Here is a 17,957-nt window from a genome sequence, read left to right on the forward strand (position 1 = left end):
CAGCTTTTCCATCCAGCACATTGCTCTAGTGCCTGTCCCAGAGCTCTGTAAACTGCAACAGAGCTGAAATGACCTCTGGACATCCAAAAGCATCTGTGAAAATTGGCAGCTTGGAAAGAACTGTGAACTGCAACACCAGGGTGTGTGCATCCAGAGCTGTACACGAGCAGACTTTTGGAAAAACCTACTATCAATCTGTATTCTGTTCATGCTTGGAAAGATTTCTTGAAAACAAATACTAAGAGGTTTTTTCAGAGTCTGGTTTTGGGGACTTTTTGTCCCTTTCGTTTTAGTCTAGCTAAAATGAAATACTCGTTTTACATGAAGTGATGGAATTTTTCTGAATGCTTCCTGCTTCTGGAGGCAGGATTTATCAACTATTTTCACACTACCTCTTTACTGGGCTCCTGTTAAGATCTGAAGCGCAGAAAGATAATTTTTCTTTTCTGAATTTATGCTAAAGAGAGAATATTCTGTCACCTGAAGTTATAGTAGTAACTGAAAAAAGGAAAGGGAGGGAAGAAGGATGTGGAATCTTACTTGTCTGGGTTTTTCACTCTGAATGTTGCATTAAGAGCTTTTAATCTGGAATCTGCCTGAAAAAGGGGAAAAAAAGCTTTGTTAATTTAATGCAATTAAATTTCAGTGACAAAAAAATCTCAGCCTTCTGGCAGCACCATCAGAAAAACGTCCTGCCTTCATGGCATATTTAAGTCTTCAAACATTGAACAAGTTGACACCAGCTGCCCTGAATGTCAGATATTTTTATTGAAAAGTCAAAAAACTATGCTATTTTTTTTAATATGATGTAAACAGTAACCACTAAAATTAAGCTGGTATAATCCAAGTCCCACAGAAATAGGCCTTCTTAAAATGCTGCACAAATCATGGATTTAAGATACACAACCCCACATTCTTTTTACATGAAGCAATTAGGTAACTTAAGACCATATGGACCAGCTATTTTGTATTTCTCAAACCAAATAAAACCAGTGGTAGAGTGACCTCTATATGCTCTTTATTAGCAGGAACAGTTCCCTAGTGAAATCAAAATCTTGTATATGTTGTTCTCTTACTTTTTATGACTTGCTTTACAGAAAATATGTAATTTGTATATCAGAATAAAGCCCTTTTTAGTGCAATGTTATTCTCCATAGTAAAGCATATATAAATCTCTACAGAACAAAATTCAATACTTAATTAAAAAGGTAATTGACTGCTTTGACTGTTTTTGAGATGTGGTTTACTAATTACTGCAACAGCAGTATTGAACATTTCTACGGAGATGGAGGGGGCTTTTTTTCCAATTTATTGAATATTAAACTGTGCAATGAGTATTTACTCCTAATAAGACACCAACACAGATGAGAGACCTCAGCCTCATCGCCGAAGTCCACATCACTCTCAGTCAAGGTCACTGTAACTCTTCATTCCTACAATGCATTTTACACACAGCTCACTCAGGGCTCATCTATACCAAAGAAAAAAGCCAATTGTAAATGGCTGGAGTTTACTTTTGATCAAAACATCCCTCTCTTCAACAAAAGGAAAACAAATCAGCACACCTTGCAAGCTGCATAGATTTCCTATAGTGTACTCCTTTAGCTAACAGGCTGTGCCACAGCTGCAAGCAGTAAGTTGCTTCAGCAGTACTTGTTAGTGCTGGTATATGACAAAAAAGTATTTTGTGCCCTGTTACAGAAAACTCAGAGCATGAAGAGCTATTTTGAATTTGTCAGTAAAAGGAACACAGTGTCTTCCCAAAACAAGAAGAGAGCCCATTCTTTCGGGGCCTTGTAATAGCATCTACAGATAAGACAGGCACAGTCTGAGACTGTTTCACCTCCCACTACATTTGGGCTGAGCAGAACATACACCATACATAGCCTAGAGAAAAGGAGGCTCAGAGCAACCTTACTGCTTTCCACAATTTCCTGAACAAGGTTGTAGTGAGGTGGAGGTTGGTCTCTTCTCCCACATAACCAGCAGTAGGACAAGAGGAACCTGCCTCAAGTTGCTTCAGGGGAAGTTCAGATTGGATGCTAGGAAAAATTTCTTTACCAAAAAGATTGTCAGACACAGGATCAGGCTGCCCACAGAAGTGATGGAGTCACCATCTCTCAATGTGTTTAAAAGATATGTTGATGTGGCACCCAGGGACATGGTTTAGTGGTGGACTGGTGGCAGAGTCAGGTTAACTGTAGCTGTTCTTCCAATGACCAAACACCAAAACAAAGCATAACCCACAAGCTGAAAGGTAAGGGAACAAAACCGTCCAGACTAAGAGTGACTGACATTGGGAGAAAGCAGGTTCATTGTCACCACTGCATGTGACACTTCTCTAAGAACATCTTGCAAAGGGAAGACAAGGCAGCATGAGAAAGCATGTCCCAGATAGCACAAGGAACACAAAACACTGCGGGAGATCACAGTCCCAGCCTTTATGCTTAAAAAAGCACTTCTGAAGCTTGTATTGTCTTGGATCTCCACTACCATACCCCAACAAACCAATACACAAGCCAGTTATGTTTGGGGCTGTTCACACACTCCTGCAGGTACTCCTCACACATCCTCTCACAGTGCAAACATCACCTAGATACATTGACATTATCAGAGCCCTTCCCTCTGAGCAGCTATTTCCCAGAACCCTGTATTTTTGTTTAAACAGCAGGCACCAAAGCCATTTGAGTCTGTTGGAGCAGCAGGCACATAGAACAGCTTTACACTTAGAAAGGACAACTTCCTACCCTACAGTTACAGGGCGAGTTTTTGTCTTCTGTCACAGGCACACACAGTGCTCTGAAGGAACAGTTCAGTAGGTTCATACAAACACTGTCAGGCAGGAAGCACAATCTGCCAATGCTCAACCATCTCAGTAGGGCTATTTCCTTTTTGCCATTTGCAGCACAGTAACTCTCACACACCACTTTTGAGCATTTACACCAGAGTTAGGCTTCTAGAGAAACATCTGTCCAGTCTTAAAATTGATTTAAGAGTGACATGCACAAGCATTTTAGAGATGAACCACCCATCAAATGAGGTACAGCAGAGGGGTTTTCAGAGAGTTAACGCCTACTATGATCCCATAATCATTTATGTAAACTAAAGAGAGATGGGAATTTTCTCTTTCCTACAGGAAGGGTTAAAATCCCAAGTGACAAATCCCTTAAATTAAAAATCCCTTAAAAATAAGTGCTGGGTTTGAGAGGGAGGAAAGGCATGATTTAATGACAGAGCTGGCAGAATAAACAAAGTCTCCAACATCAACATTCAGCTATAGCATGCTACACTGCATTAATACCTAATTTAAAGTTTAGTTAGAGTTCAAACCCTCTCAGACAAAAAACACATCCTGCTTAAATGCAGCAGAGGCAGCAGAAACATAAACAAATGGTCTAATTTGAGTCTAAAACATGCACTGAATTGAGGTTTTCCTTCCAGTGTAGTGCTAAATATTGAGAGTTTATACCTCAGATGTAGAATAAAGGGAAGATTCTTTCTACCAGGCTTCTCAAAAAGTTATTTTTCTTTCCTAAGGAAACTGGAACTGTGAAAGGGAAAACATACACAACCAAATCTAGAGGGAAAACAAGACTTGCTAGTCTCTCATTTAATCTACAATGTGGTTTCAGGGAGGCAAATATTCTCAGCATTCTGCCATGAGTTTTTTTTCCATAAACACACCACTGTGTGTTCTCCTGAACACACCCTGCCAGTACAAACTTTCTGAACTCCTATGAGTGTATGCAGCTTCAGAGCTTTACATTGTTTGCATTATGAACACCAGTAGTATGCAAACCCAACTGTGATGGAAGAGAATTATTGTCAACTTAAGTTATCAACAGTAAGTGTCAGTACCAAAGCCCCTTGGACACTGGGAATAAGAGCACCAGGGATTTTCTTTAGCTCACACTATTTAGAATAATTCTTCATAATCTACCAAGTTCTCAGCTGTGATTTCATGAGAGCAGATCACATTACAATGAAACAAAAAGCTCAGTATTTGTCCCCTACAGTAATTCTTCCAGACACAGCCCAGCAATCTATCAGCTTCTCAGATTCTTGACCTGTACAGACACACGACCTCAGACCATTTATTCCTGCAAGTCTTCCACCAGCTTACCCAGCCATGAACTCACTGATGTCAATGAGGATAGTATTACTTCAAGACACATTCTGTTAAACAGTTAAAGGGCACCAAATCCGTCTGACTTAGTCCCTTTCACCAACTGCTCCTTGCAAAGAAGTCCTACAATTCAGACCTCTTTGTTTACCTTTTTTTGACACCTTGCACCTCTTACCAGACTAAATTTGACACCCACCTTTAAAAATGCTAAATTAAACAGAAAACAAAAAACTCACTGCTGCGGCCTCAAGTTCATTACTTTTAAAACTCCTAAGGATTCTACGTTACCAGCAGAATTACACAGGCACGTAACAAGCCTGCTAGAGAAGTTAACTGCAGTCCTACCTATCACATGCCAAGAACATCACTGGTTTTTGTAATAACAAGTATTCATGAAGCAACCAATGCCTTTAACTCATTCTTACAGCAAACATCCTTTCATAAATAGCCTAAAACATGTTTGCTGGAATATGCCTGTGTCACAGCAATCATGGGACAAACAATTACAGTAATTACCTTCAACTGAAATCCAGTCTCATTCACCATTTCTTTCCATCCACCTTCCTAAATATACAGGAGAAAAACATTCAGTTAGAGTGATTTAAGAATGCTGCAGCTTTTGCAAGTCCCTGTGAGAGCCTAAATCAAAGGAGCTTCTCCAGTATGCCTGGCTTCTGCCTCAGCTACCCTCCCCATGTCTTTTTAAGAATCTGGGTTAAGAATAACCAATTGTTATGTTGTGCTTACATACTAATCTTGCCCCAAAAACCCTCTTTTCAATTACCTCAATCTAATAGCTGGGAGCAGGAGCCACACTGCTTTGTTTAAAGAGGAGCAGCTAACGTATTTTGCCTCTGAGATTACCAGCATCTCCAAGGACCTTTGCCTCTCAAGGCAGAGAGCATACAGCTGACAACAGTTTGCAGTGCACATGCCATCACCTGGCTCAGGTGTACTGCTGGTTTTCCACTGTTTCAGCTCCCATACATCAGTACACCCACATACTGTACCATGGCTGTTCAGTCCAGTATTTGGGAATCTCTCGTCAAAGCACAGAAAAAAGAACTATCCAACACCTCCTGAAGTTGAAAGCTGCAGAATGCAATGCTTAAGCTGACAATTGGAGCACAACTTCTGTGACAATGTATTGTAGCAGTTTTGGACCACGACAGAGGAATGGATGATCCACACCACAAGGCTAAAGAAACCATGGATATCCAAAGAGTGAACTGGAAGCCAGTGCTGTCCCTGCAGTCAGCAGTACAGCATGGTAACTAGTTCAGCTTTACTCCTATGGAAAGCTCCCAACCAACATGGATTAAGTTCCCAATAGGGGGTTCCAAAGAGGTGGAAATTCTCTCTTAGGAGCCTTACAACTTGACTGAAAAAAAAAAAAGTCATAAAGTAGATTAGAAGGGCAACTGTACAGCTGCAGGCTGCTCTCAAGAAGCTTCTAGCTGGACAAGTCTTTTCCACCTCAAGTTTATTCATGTTGTCTGTCTTTCCTCCTGACACAGAACAAGTTATGGGTCAATAGAAAAGATCAAAAGGACATTATCTAATTAAATAATCACTAAATAATGTATTTAGAAATAATTTTACCATACCTGCATTAAAAACGCATAAAAGATTTTGTCTTGGCAAAGAACAGGATGTGAAGCCACACGTAACAAGAAGTTTTCCAGACCAATTCTTCTTCTTTCCACAAAATCTGGATCCATATTATCTGCTGATAGCTTATGCCAAACAAAGTCAGCCTAGTTAAACAGAAGAGTGTCAACAGTAAATTAAAAAACAAACAAAACAAAGCAAGCCACAGTTTCGGTTTCCTTACCCTTTTTTCTGGCAAAGGTGGAACAACAATATGTGGGTAGGTAACTGACAAATAATTCCTCAACAACTCAAATTCACTGTAACGTCTCCACAGGGACTCCACTGGGGCACATTGTCCCTCACTCTGGGACTCAACAGCTCTGAAAGATAAAGCAGCAAATTTAAATATTAGTGAGCCATCACCTACTCCCTCAAAAACCATCAGTGCAATTAGAACAAAAGCCCCAAGTATGGTAGTGATTACTGCATGACTTGCCCATAACCTAAAGTAACCTTAGTTAATTTCATGTCTACATACTTAATTTAAAAATATTTATAATTTCTGCCTGATAGCACCTGAATTTGCTAGGAACACAGGAAAAGTCAATGCACTTACACATCAAAAACAAACAGGTAGGTCACAACCAAGTAAAGAGACACATGTGGCTTCGTCCACACCCTTACAGAAACAGCCCTATTTCTCTTGGAAAAGTGTAAGGTTCCAAGTTAGTAAAATTTCATGAGTACCTGAAGGATACATAATATTGTAAGAAGAAATGGACAATTCAGTGGGAAAGTCTTCAGAGGATAAAAATTGTCTTGGATACAACAGTCGATACAATTACAAATACAACTTCAAAACTTCAAAAACTTAAAGGATATTTTTATAAAAAAAGCAAATTTCCAAGTACTTCCAATTTTCCTTTTTTGTTCAAAGTGACATGTTTTTATATTTAAGGACTAAAACCTTAACAAACTAGCTAGAGCGAGCAGGTACAAAATTGATGTGTCTGAAAAATTCGTTGAAGACTCAAAACCAACATGACCTAGCAAGGTAATAAAGAGTTTTATGCTACTATAAAAGGAGAAATCATTGAATGTCTTGTATGAAAAATTACTTTTCTTGTCAAATATTTGTATTACTTTCCAATCCTATTCAAAGCAATAGAAATACTTTGCAATATCATAAAATAAGCATTGGGTAGCAACACTTCCAGCAGTTAGCATATGCTAGAATAAGCACAGAGAGAGAATTCACATAAGGCACTTAACAGAAAACGGTGATGTCTATATCTACTTTATTCTTCATTTAAATTACTAACTAGCACACAAAACACTGGCATAACCCTACAAGGAACAGTATTGACTGCTGAGTTTGGAAGGGACCTCTGCATGTCTGTGATCCAGCTCCTTGCTCAAAGCAGGATGTGCTGAGCCACATCCACTTGGGTTTTGAGTATCTCCAAGGACTGAGGCTCTACCACCAGATTGAGCAACCCACTCCCATGTCTGACAAACCTCACAATAAAGAGGTTTTCTTACTTTTACCTGGAATTTCCCACTTTGAATTTGTGGGCAGTGCCCTTTGCCCTCTCAGCATGACAGAAGGAGTCTGACTCCATCCTCTTTACCTCCCCATCAGATACTGATCCACAACTGCTAAAATGAGCTCTCTTGCACAGGCTGAACAACTCCATCTCTTTCAGCCTCTCCCTGCAGGTCAGACAATCCAAGCCCATAATCATCCTCACAGCCCTTCACTGGACTTGCTTCAGTTAGTCCACATCCTTCTGGTGCTGGAGAACTCAGAATGGGGAACAATAAATTATGAACTACAAATTGTTACTCATATGGTATTCAGTAGAAGAGAATGCTACATCATTTTTTCCATCAAAAGTCAGGCTTTACAGTTCTTGAATTAGTAAGAACTTTGTGAAGTTTAAAACACCTAAGTAGCACACAAATTATTGGTAATTTTTTAAGCTATTCTTAACCTACAAGGTCAGATTTCTAATGATCTTACTGAAAAACAAACAATCCCACTCCAAAACTGCCCTAATTATCTTATACATTTTAAAAAATTACAAGGTGATTTTGTGAGCCCTCATTTGAGAGGAACAGTCTTGCCATACACTTTGGTTTAGTTACATTTTCAGGTAGAATAATGTTGCATGGAAGAACACAAAATATACTTTTTTAACTTAGTAAGGTGGAACAACTTTTATGTATCTACCCGTGCCTTGGAGAAAGGACATTCATTCCAGGTGACTGAATTTGTAGGGAAAAAAAAACTTCACAAACAAACAGGTAGGTCACAACCAAGTAAAGAGACACATGTGGCTTCGTCCACACCCTTACAGAAACAGCCCTATTTCTCTTGGAAAAGTGTAAGGTTCCAAGTTAGTAAAATTTCATGAGTACCTGAAGGATACATAATATTGTAAGAAGAAATGGACAATTCAGTGGGAAAGTCTTCAGAGGATAAAAATTGTCTTGGATACAACAGTCGATACAAATACAACTTCAAAACGTCAAAAACTTAAAGGATATTTTTATAAAAAAAGCAAATTTCCAAGTACTTCCAATTTTCCTTTTTTGTTCAAAGTGACATGTTTTTATATTTAAGGACTAAAACCTTAACAAACTAGCTAGAGCGAGCAGGTACAAAATTGATGTGTCTGAAAAATTCGTTGAAGACTCAAAACCAACATGACCTAGCAAGGTAATAAAGAGTTTTATGCTACTATAAAAGGAGAAATCATTGAATGTCTTGTATGAAAAATTACTTTTCTTGTCAAATATTTGTATTACTTTCCAATCCTATTCAAAGCAATAGAAATACTTTGCAATATCATAAAATAAGCATTGGGTAGCAACACTTCCAGCAGTTAGCATATGCTAGAATAAGCACAGAGAGAGAATTCACATAAGGCACTTAACAGAAAACATCTAGATATAGATGTCTATATCTACTTTATTCTTCATACTTCAAACTCCCATGTTTGACAAACCTCACAATAAAGAGGTTTTCTTACTTTTACCTGGAATTTCCCACTTTGAATTTGTGGGCAGTGCCCTTTGCCCTGGTGATGTCTATATCTACTTTATTCTTCATTTAAATTACTAACTAGCACACAAAACACTGGCATAACCCTACAAGGAACAGTATTGACTGCTGAGTTTGGAAGGGACCTCTGCATGTCTGTGATCCAGCTCCTTGCTCAAAGCAGGATGTGCTGAGCCACATCCACTTGGGTTTTGAGTATCTCCAAGGACTGAGGCTCTACCACCAGATTGAGCAACCCACTCCCATGTCTGACAAACCTCACAATAAAGAGGTTTTCTTACTTTTACCTGGAATTTCCCACTTTGAATTTGTGGGCAGTGCCCTTTGCCCTCTCAGCATGACAGAAGGAGTCTGACTCCATCCTCTTTACCTCCCCATCAGATACTGATCCACAACTGCTAAAATGAGCTCTCTTGCACAGGCTGAACAACTCCATCTCTTTCAGCCTCTCCCTGCAGGTCAGACAATCCAAGCCCATAATCATCCTCACAGCCCTTCACTGGACTTGCTTCAGTTAGTCCACATCCTTCTGGTGCTGGAGAACTCAGAATGGGGAACAATAAATTATGAACTACAAATTGTTACTCATATGGTATTCAGTAGAAGAGAATGCTACATCATTTTTTCCATCAAAAGTCAGGCTTTACAGTTCTTGAATTAGTAAGAACTTTGTGAAGTTTAAAACACCTAAGTAGCACACAAATTATTGGTAATTTTTTAAGCTATTCTTAACCTACAAGGTCAGATTTCTAATGATCTTACTGAAAAACAAACAATCCCACTCCAAAACTGCCCTAATTATCTTATACATTTTAAAAAATTACAAGGTGATTTTGTGAGCCCTCATTTGAGAGGAACAGTCTTGCTATACACTTTGGTTTAGTTACATTTTCAGGTAGAATAATGTCGTATGGAAGAACACAAAATATACTTTTTTAACTTAGTAAGGTGGAACAACTTTTATGTATCTACCCGTGCCTTGGAGAAAGGACATTCATTCCAGGTGACTGAATTTGTAGGGAAAAAAAAACTTCACAACTAAGAAGAAAAAAGGATAAATTCATAGCATTCAACACAAACAGCTGCAGATCAAAACTATTTGAGAGTGACTCAAGAGGAAAAGGTGAGTACACTACTGACAGCCACTATTCACACTGCCAGCATCCCACAGAATTCTTCCCCATTAGAGTATTTAAATTCAATGAAGCTGCACCTGCAAATACTGAGTTCTGAAGAGGGTAAGCTCAGCCTAGCCTGCACTGACAGGCTGTGCAGCATTCCTCCCCACACTAACTGCTGCACCATTCAAATATTACAAGAACACTTGAGCTCAAAGCAGGTATCTAGTGATTGAACTATTGATGAGTAAGAGGTAAATTTGAATAGACAAGGAATTGAGCTACTGTGCTTTAAAAGATTAATTGTTTGTCAAAAGCTGAAGGCACAAACACTGCATTCCTGGAGGAAAAACTCCCAGCAGGGTTTGGTAAACAATTTGGCCATTCAAGACACTCTCATAAAAGTACTTCAGAATTACAGATCCTTTTTATCTTCAGCTTCAGTAGCCTACCAACAGCTGCACTGACTTACACCATGGGATTCAAGATTTCCACATGGGTTATTGTCAACCCTTAAGAAAGACTGCTACCATCAATACATGATAGCATTATGGGGATCCTGCCTGAGAACAGACTGCACAAGCAAGCATAAATAGGGAGATAAGAAAAACACGGGTCAGGACTGCCCTGAGAACCCAGCCACATCCCAGGAGGACACATCTGTGCTGCAGACACAGATGCTGCTGTGCCAGCCTTCTGACAGAGAATGGTCCATCTCTATAAGCATCTAACTCATGCTTATAATGCTCCCTAATTGTTTTGCAGAGTTAATTAGAAAGTAGGAGAAGCAAAGGCTGAGCCTTAACTGTGGGGGAAAAAAAAGGCAAAACCATTTCTGAAAATGCCTGCTTATCAGCTTTATATTTGCTACAATTAATAAGAACCCATCAGTTATTTGAAAAAAAACACAGTAGTAACATCTCAGTCCACACACATTAAGCAGAAAAATAAATATTAATCAAAAATTTTAAAGGGTCATTTGGGAGCATAACACTTCAGCAGGAAAGGACCACAGCTTTATAGAGAAGCCTAGTCCTACATCAGAACAAACCACTACCTTGTTACTAGAAGTTTTATGCCCATACAGGGCCTCAAGAACTCCAGGAGGAAGGAAGCAGACTGCCAGACCAGTTCATACCACTCACTGCACCTACCCTGCCCACACTGAAGACACTAAGGAAGTTTACTACATCTGTCTATTGTCAATTTATTCTGACAAAGCAGATCTGTGGACAACAGCCAGGCTTCCCCCAGTCTCAGTTAATCAATCTTTACAACCCTTGTGAGGGACACAAAAACCTCACTCTACACCCTGAAGATTAAATTACTACCAGAGAATCTTGAAGGTCAAACCTGCCTGTGTAGTTAATTATTTCTTAACTAGACAGCATCTGATACAACCACCTCACCACAGAGTGTGTTAAGCAACCTGACATTATTCTCATCTCAGACCATACTTGTTTCCTTTATTCTAACATACATTTATGCTCAGTGTCACAGGAGTGCAAACACTGCCTTTTACAGCTCCTTTTATCTTCATCAGGAGAGCACCTATATAGCACCTAACAAAGAAGCCATGCTTCTTTAATTGATTGATTTGAATACATTTAAGACATTTTGAAATCGTTAGCATCAGTTGCACCCCCCAGGCTTACAGTAAACCCCCAGGCTGTGCACTCTGGAGCACACAATGCTGCAAAGTTGGATAAAGGAGGGGAGCAGCCAAGTTCTTTGCAAAGCTGTGATGGGCAAGCACTGCACAGCCCTCAGATAGGAGCCTGGGTCAGCACCATGGCCTTTTAAATGCGGCAACACGAGTTTGAAACTGCATGGATGGATTTAGGACAGGCAACCAAGATAATTTTTTTTTTAATCACACCAAAAATGTCTCTGCCTGATTACATATGAGGTCATGAAATATCACCAATTACAAGAGCATTTCCTCCCCAGGAACACCATTTCAGAAAGGAAGTAGAAATCCACAAAGGTACTCATTAGACTTAATACCTTCACTACCATCTAATTTTTTAGACAACGTTATGAACTTCCCCATTAAATGCAAGTATTGCAGACCAGTTTCAATTAAGATTATAATCACTTGTTGACATTCAGTCAAACTTCTCAATTTGTTTTGGTTCTAAAAACACAATATAATACTTGTACAGTCTTCAGGCAGGAAAACCATATGTTTCCCCTTTAAGGACACTTTTAACAATGCAAGTTATTCATCGAATGAACCAACCTGCCCAAAAAAATTAAAAAGACATAATTGAAACCTTCAGCTTTTACATTTATAACTGATGTTATCATAACCAATTCAAAGATTACATTACTCCATGTCTCATTTATTTGCCTTAATTCAAAGTGTCAATGTGAAAACTTTAGTCCATCTAATTAACCTCTTCTCACTTCCCATTTAAAACTAATTATCTTAAATGAGCCATTAAATAATTCTGAATGCAATAAAGACAAATGGCTGCGAAGTACTAAATCAGACAAGAAGGAAATACACAGATTTATTTCCTTGTAAAAGTAATCATCTCTTCAATGAAGGAAGCAGTAACTCTGCTTTCAACCTTTGACCTTCCAGTGTATGAGAAGTGACACTTCCACTCCCTGTAGTGGGCAAGGTTCACTCCCTGTGCAGAGGAACACCATTTTAGAGGGATGGGAAACTTTTTCTAACAGCTATTTAGAAATAGTCTCTCTATTCAGGCCTCTCAGACAGCTGATGTTTAAGACAGCAGTTTAAGACAGCTGCTCTTCTACCTGGCAAGCTGTATGACAAGGAAGCATTTCTCTTGACAGAAGATTTTTCACAGCCAGGTGATTCCTTGGGTTTTTTTATACTGTCACCCAGTTTACTGTATTTAACAAAAGCATACATTTCTCAGGAAGATGAATGATTCATAGTTCCTACCAAGTAAAAACCAACAGAAAACTAACTTCTCAAATCCTCTGTCTTCTTTCACTTCCCAACCTCACCTCCCTGTTTAAAGCTCATGCTGAATTTAGACTTTTTCCCTCATATCTCCTTTGGAGTACTTTGGACATGTCTTCCTGATTCCCATTGGACAAAATCTGTCCTTTACTATTCTATCAGAAGACAACATTTGCCCTCTGTGGGCATTCATCCTTTGCCTCTTCTCAGGAAACCCATGCCTGGGCTTTCCACCTAGCCCAGTGTGAAAAAAGAAACTTTGAGAAGGGTACTAAACAAAATATAACAAAGGAAAAGCTCCTGAAATCCCACAATGCAGCACTGCTATCTCTGAATTGTGGCCTGGCTAGCTACTGATTTCCAAGTCCATTTCTCTCACAGAAACTTTCTATAGAAGTTCTCACACTTTGGATGGGCAATCCAAGGTCTTAACAGAGAAGCAGGTAACACTCATATCACAATTTAACTAGTGGAAAACTTTCCAAAGACTGTAACCAGAAACAAGGCTAGTAACTTCCCAGCCATACTGTGGGAGTAAAAACGAAATAAAATGAGCCCCCTTGTCAAATTACTGCAAGAGAAAGTGAAGACTAGTAGGTCTAGAAACCAGAGATCCTGCTAACAAGTGGTTGGATAGCAGACTGCACAAACTTGTGCTACTTTTTCCCAAAGCCACATTTAAAATAGAGCCAAAGAAAAAAAAACAAAACGTGCTAGTCATCATATTGTTTGATCGGGAAGGCTGGGATAGAAATCTTTTAGTCAACAGGGATGAAAGGAAAGTGAACTAAATGGAAGTGTCCTACTACTACAGAAGAAACAGTTTACTTTAAAGGAGATCAGGAAAAAAAAGGCATTCCCTGTGTGTCCTATAATTAAAAGTGCAATACCACAGAGCACTTTAGAGGTGCTCTGCATTCTGATTAACTTTCAGCTCTGTCATGGCAATAACAGGTACAAAGCCAGGAGTCAGACTCAGGGGTTTATTCTACCCGAGTTCTTGTAGTTTCATGCACACTCTGATGTAGAGACACAGCTGCCCAAAATTCTAACAAGCAAGTCCAGATTTAAGTATGATCCTGGATATTTGCTACTTTCCTTATAAAAAGCAAGCGATATGCTGAACACATCTCAAGAAAGAATATTTAGTTACACATCTTAAGAATATCTACTTGCCTTAGTGCCATTTCCCACAAATAGGTAGAAGTGACCTCTGTTCTCAGAGGGGGAATATAAAAATTGATTTATTTTTAAATAACTGCATAGTTTAACAGAAGCTGTGAAACAAAATGACATTATGACTAATTGAATGGAAATAGCTCATCATAAAAAAGTCAAATTAGCTAATGTAGAAAAGTCTAAAGCAAGAAGATGTTTTCAGGAAGCACAACCCTTGGAATTTCCTGATGCTCTGCAGTCTACAGCAATGGAGTTTGTTTTGTCTCAAAGAAATATATCTACAGCAAAGTATAACATCACATTAATAAAAAAATCAACAAAAGTCAAGCAAAAATGTGCACATAGTAATAAATCTTTTCATTTAAAAAGGAAAACTAAGTAACAGCATCAATGCATTTTGAAAACACTTTCACCAGCACCAGTGAAACTTATGCATTAAAGGTTTAAGCACTCAGCTCCTGTTCTATAACAAATATACCATGGTCGTAATTGTATCCATCTTGTGTCTCTTATTCACCCAGATAGAATTCCTCAATCCAAACTGAAATTAAATCCTAGATAGCAGTAATGGCGGAACCCCAGTTCACATAAACATAATGCAACTATTATTAAGTGGTCTTCCCTTTATATTACTATAAACAGTTTTATTCTTCAGCTACAAAATATCTTATTACCCAGACAAATTACTGTGAAGCCCACCTACAGCTACAGGCTCAGCAGGAAGCACATTTAATAGCCACCAATTATATTTATGCAAGAAGTTTTGCCTTCTCAGCAAAAGGAATAGAGCACCTATTTTATTAGAGATGTGACAAACACACATTTTCAGTCGCTCTGTGACAAACATGTAATTGGTCTTGGTATTTGCTGACCACAGAGTAAAACAAATCCTAATGAAGGAACACAATCTGGCCAGCAAAGTACAGCTTTGCCACTACGAAAGAACAACTGGGAAAGACCAGTGGGAGCAACTCTAAAGTAATGCAAGGATGACTGGAAAAGGAGATGCAGTCAGCTTGTTCTGGGGCTGCAGAAATCTGCCCCCAGAGCACACTTCATACCACAGTTAGGCCCCAATGATTCCAATTTTCTTCTCTTTTCCTTCAGAAATATCATTACAACAGAAATAACACTACCAACACGAGAAGGTGTGATCTTTAATATCAACACACTGTAAAAGTATTTTTAAGCATCTGAGCAACTGTCAAAGAGCTACAATATTTGAAGAATGTATGTCTGTTTTGGACTTTGTTCTTTAAGTTAAGCAAAAATATAGTAAACTTATCCCAGCAGGCCTGCAGTCAGTGTGACTGGTGTGTCCACCAGCCAAACAAGCTAAGAAGCCTTTTAACCAGCAGATAGAAGGCTTATGTGACAGTATTACAATTTGAACTCTTCAGAGCCTTTGCAAAATGCAACTGCTTTGTTTCAGAAGGTTTTCTTTGTACAGCAGATAATTCCAAAGGCAAGGCCTAAAGGTTAAAACTAGTAATATAAAGAAGAGGTACACAAAACTCGTAACAAAGTCTAATTTTGAAATTCTTGCTTCAGCTGAGCAACATGATCCCACATAACAGGAGTCATCTGTTACTGTTTGGGAAGTAAGTTACAAGAGATTTTCAAGTTTTGCTCACTACTCAATACTTGAAATTTTCTGCTTGTGGTACTAAGAGTGTTTACCGATAAGTTAGAAGAGATTTTCAAGTTTTTCTCACTACTCAATACTTGAAATTTTCTGCTTGTGGTACTAAGAGTGTTTACCATACCAGTAGTATTCATCTTGTTAACACAAATTAAGAGCAGTAAGTTCCCCAGTGAAAGTTCAAGCTAGTATGAAGAAAGGAAATAGTTAACTAACTCTAACCCTTAAACCATCTACAAGGAGTATGTGGTAATCAGATCAAGCAAAACACTTCAAATATAAGCTGAGCAATAAATTTTGACCACATGACATAAGTCATGAGACTTCTCTCTTTCTTGTCATCTCAAGCAAGCCTAACAGTTATTTTAGACCTCTCTTACAACCCATCTCACAAATATGTGTATAAATTTGTCCAACTTATGTCCAAGAAATAACCAAGCAGTTGCTGGCACCATTTTAATGCAACAACTTTCAAACACACATTTTTCCACCCAGCTCCAAATGAAGAATTACAGTACACAGTTACACAAAACCAGCACCAGTACTGAACTGGAGTTCAGCTGCCAAATTATCTCAGGAAAAGTTCCTTCAGTGTTGATAACCACATAACAAAGCACAAAACAGCTACATCCTCTCATCAACTGTACCTGATTATTTTTAGGGGTGGAAGGAGGGAAAATCTGTTTAGAATGGCACATCCATGTACGCTTGAGACTGAGCTCTCATCACCCACCTAGTCTCAATGAGGTAAGCAGTGTATGTTTCTTGTATGTTCATGGCATTCCTCCCAGTCCGTTTTTCAGCTTCTGAAACCGTGATTTCCATTTTCTTTGCCAAACAGTCTTCCATCTTTTTAGAAGAGGAAAATAAAGATTCATGTAACATTAACCACACAAAGCAAAGGCTACTAACCTTGCCTCCCCTTCTCCCACACCACATTTGTTCAAATAAGAAAAGTCTCTATGGAATAAAGGCTTTGACAGGGCTTTGCTTTCTACCTATGTTCTGTACCACATTTGCAAGTGAAAACTGGAAACCTTCTTTAGGGGAAAACAGAAAAGTCAACAACTGACAACTTCAGGTACCAAAAACCACCCTGAGCCAGGAGGATACAGAAACGAGAAATATTTTTCTTTACAGGTAACAAAGTAACCTTTTTTTAAAAAACAAACACGCTAACCCCAGTATTTTCAATCCAAACACTTTCCAACTACCAGTGAATTCCTCTTCAGGACACCCGGGACACATGTAGCCACCTCTCCCCTTTCACAGGAAACAGAATATATCCGGACCAAGATGTTTTTCTTTTAATCTCTCAGAGGAGGATCGTTATCTTTTACACACTGGCCGCCAGAAATCAGTGAGGACCACACGCCCACCATGGAAAGGCAGAGCTGCACTGAGCAGGGAGGGGGAGTCACTTGTGAAATTAAGGGGGGAGGGGGAGACAAAAACATAACTGATAATAATAAACAATAACCTGACATTAGGGGCGAGGACAGAGGGTACGCAAAGCTCTCCCACAGCGGCCAGGACGGGGCTGCGAAGAGAGCCCCGCAGCTCAGAGGGTCATGCAGCACAGCTCTGCCCCGCGCTCCACCGAGCGGGGCTCGGCCCCCGGCAGCGAAGGAAGGGCCGGACCCACCTGTAGCCCCTTCCCGCCGCGGGGGCAGCGCTGAGCGAGCGCCCGGCCCCCCGAGCCCCGCCACCCTCCCGCCCGGCCCGGGCAGCGCGCTCAGGAAAGGCCGGTGCTCGCCCGGCGGAGCAGGCCGAGAGCCCGGGGAGGGGGACGCTGCCCCTCCGCCACCGCCCTCCGCACCCTCACCGCGGCCAAGGGCTGCTTCGGGGCCGGCAGGGCGCCGTCGTCTTCTTCCTCTTCTTCTTCCTCCTCTTCCTCCTCCTCTTCCTCCTCCTCCGGGCGGCTGCCGCTCGGCTCGGGCTCGGTGCTCTCCATGGGGCTCGGGGGCTCGGCCGCGGCGCTCCGCGCAGGCGCTGAGGCGGCTCCGGGCGAGCCCATGGCCGGCCCCAGAGCCGGGCCGGGCCGGGGTGTGTCCGCGGGGCTGCGGCGGGGCGAGGCCGCCCGGCCCTGGCCCTGGCCGCCCTCCGCTGTCTCCCGTGCCCGGGGAGAGAGAGGCTCGATGCGGGGGTGCTGAGGGCGGCCTGCCCACCCTGGTGCCCAGAAGGGGCTCGTTCGTGCCCTTGTGCACGGCCGCCCCTCGCTGTCACCGTGCTCCGCTCGCCCACGGGCAGCCTTGAGCCCCTGCCCCGGGCAGAGCTTCCCCCGGCCCCTC

At 40.6% G+C, this 17,957-nt stretch overlaps 1 protein-coding gene across 2 annotated transcripts in view; it reads right to left on the bottom strand.

Annotated features, from left to right (window-relative positions):
* SNX4 (sorting nexin 4) overlaps positions 1-17,892 on the bottom strand; it is a 34,845-nt gene extending 16,953 nt beyond the window's left edge. The window contains exons 1-6 of one of the 2 annotated variants that reach the window (XM_039699012.1): positions 17,492-17,892; positions 16,400-16,515; positions 5,961-6,099; positions 5,734-5,883; positions 4,643-4,690; positions 541-596 (exon numbers count right to left, since the gene is read on the bottom strand). In XM_039699012.1, coding sequence (XP_039554946.1) covers positions 541-596; positions 4,643-4,690; positions 5,734-5,883; positions 5,961-6,099; positions 16,400-16,515; positions 17,492-17,683 — 701 coding nt within the window. In that variant the 5' untranslated portion in view covers positions 17,684-17,892. Of the gene's footprint in view, positions 1-540; positions 597-4,642; positions 4,691-5,733; positions 5,884-5,960; positions 6,100-16,399; positions 16,516-17,146; positions 17,166-17,491 lie in introns of those variants that run through there. The other variant, XM_039699018.1, reaches the window with a different exon arrangement.
* Between the last annotated feature and the right edge of the window lie 65 nt (positions 17,893-17,957).

The sequence above is a fragment of the Passer montanus genome, unplaced genomic scaffold (genome assembly GCF_014805655.1).
Source record: "Passer montanus isolate IOZ18808 unplaced genomic scaffold, ASM1480565v1 scaffold1, whole genome shotgun sequence".
NCBI lineage: Eukaryota > Metazoa > Chordata > Aves > Passeriformes > Passeridae > Passer > Passer montanus.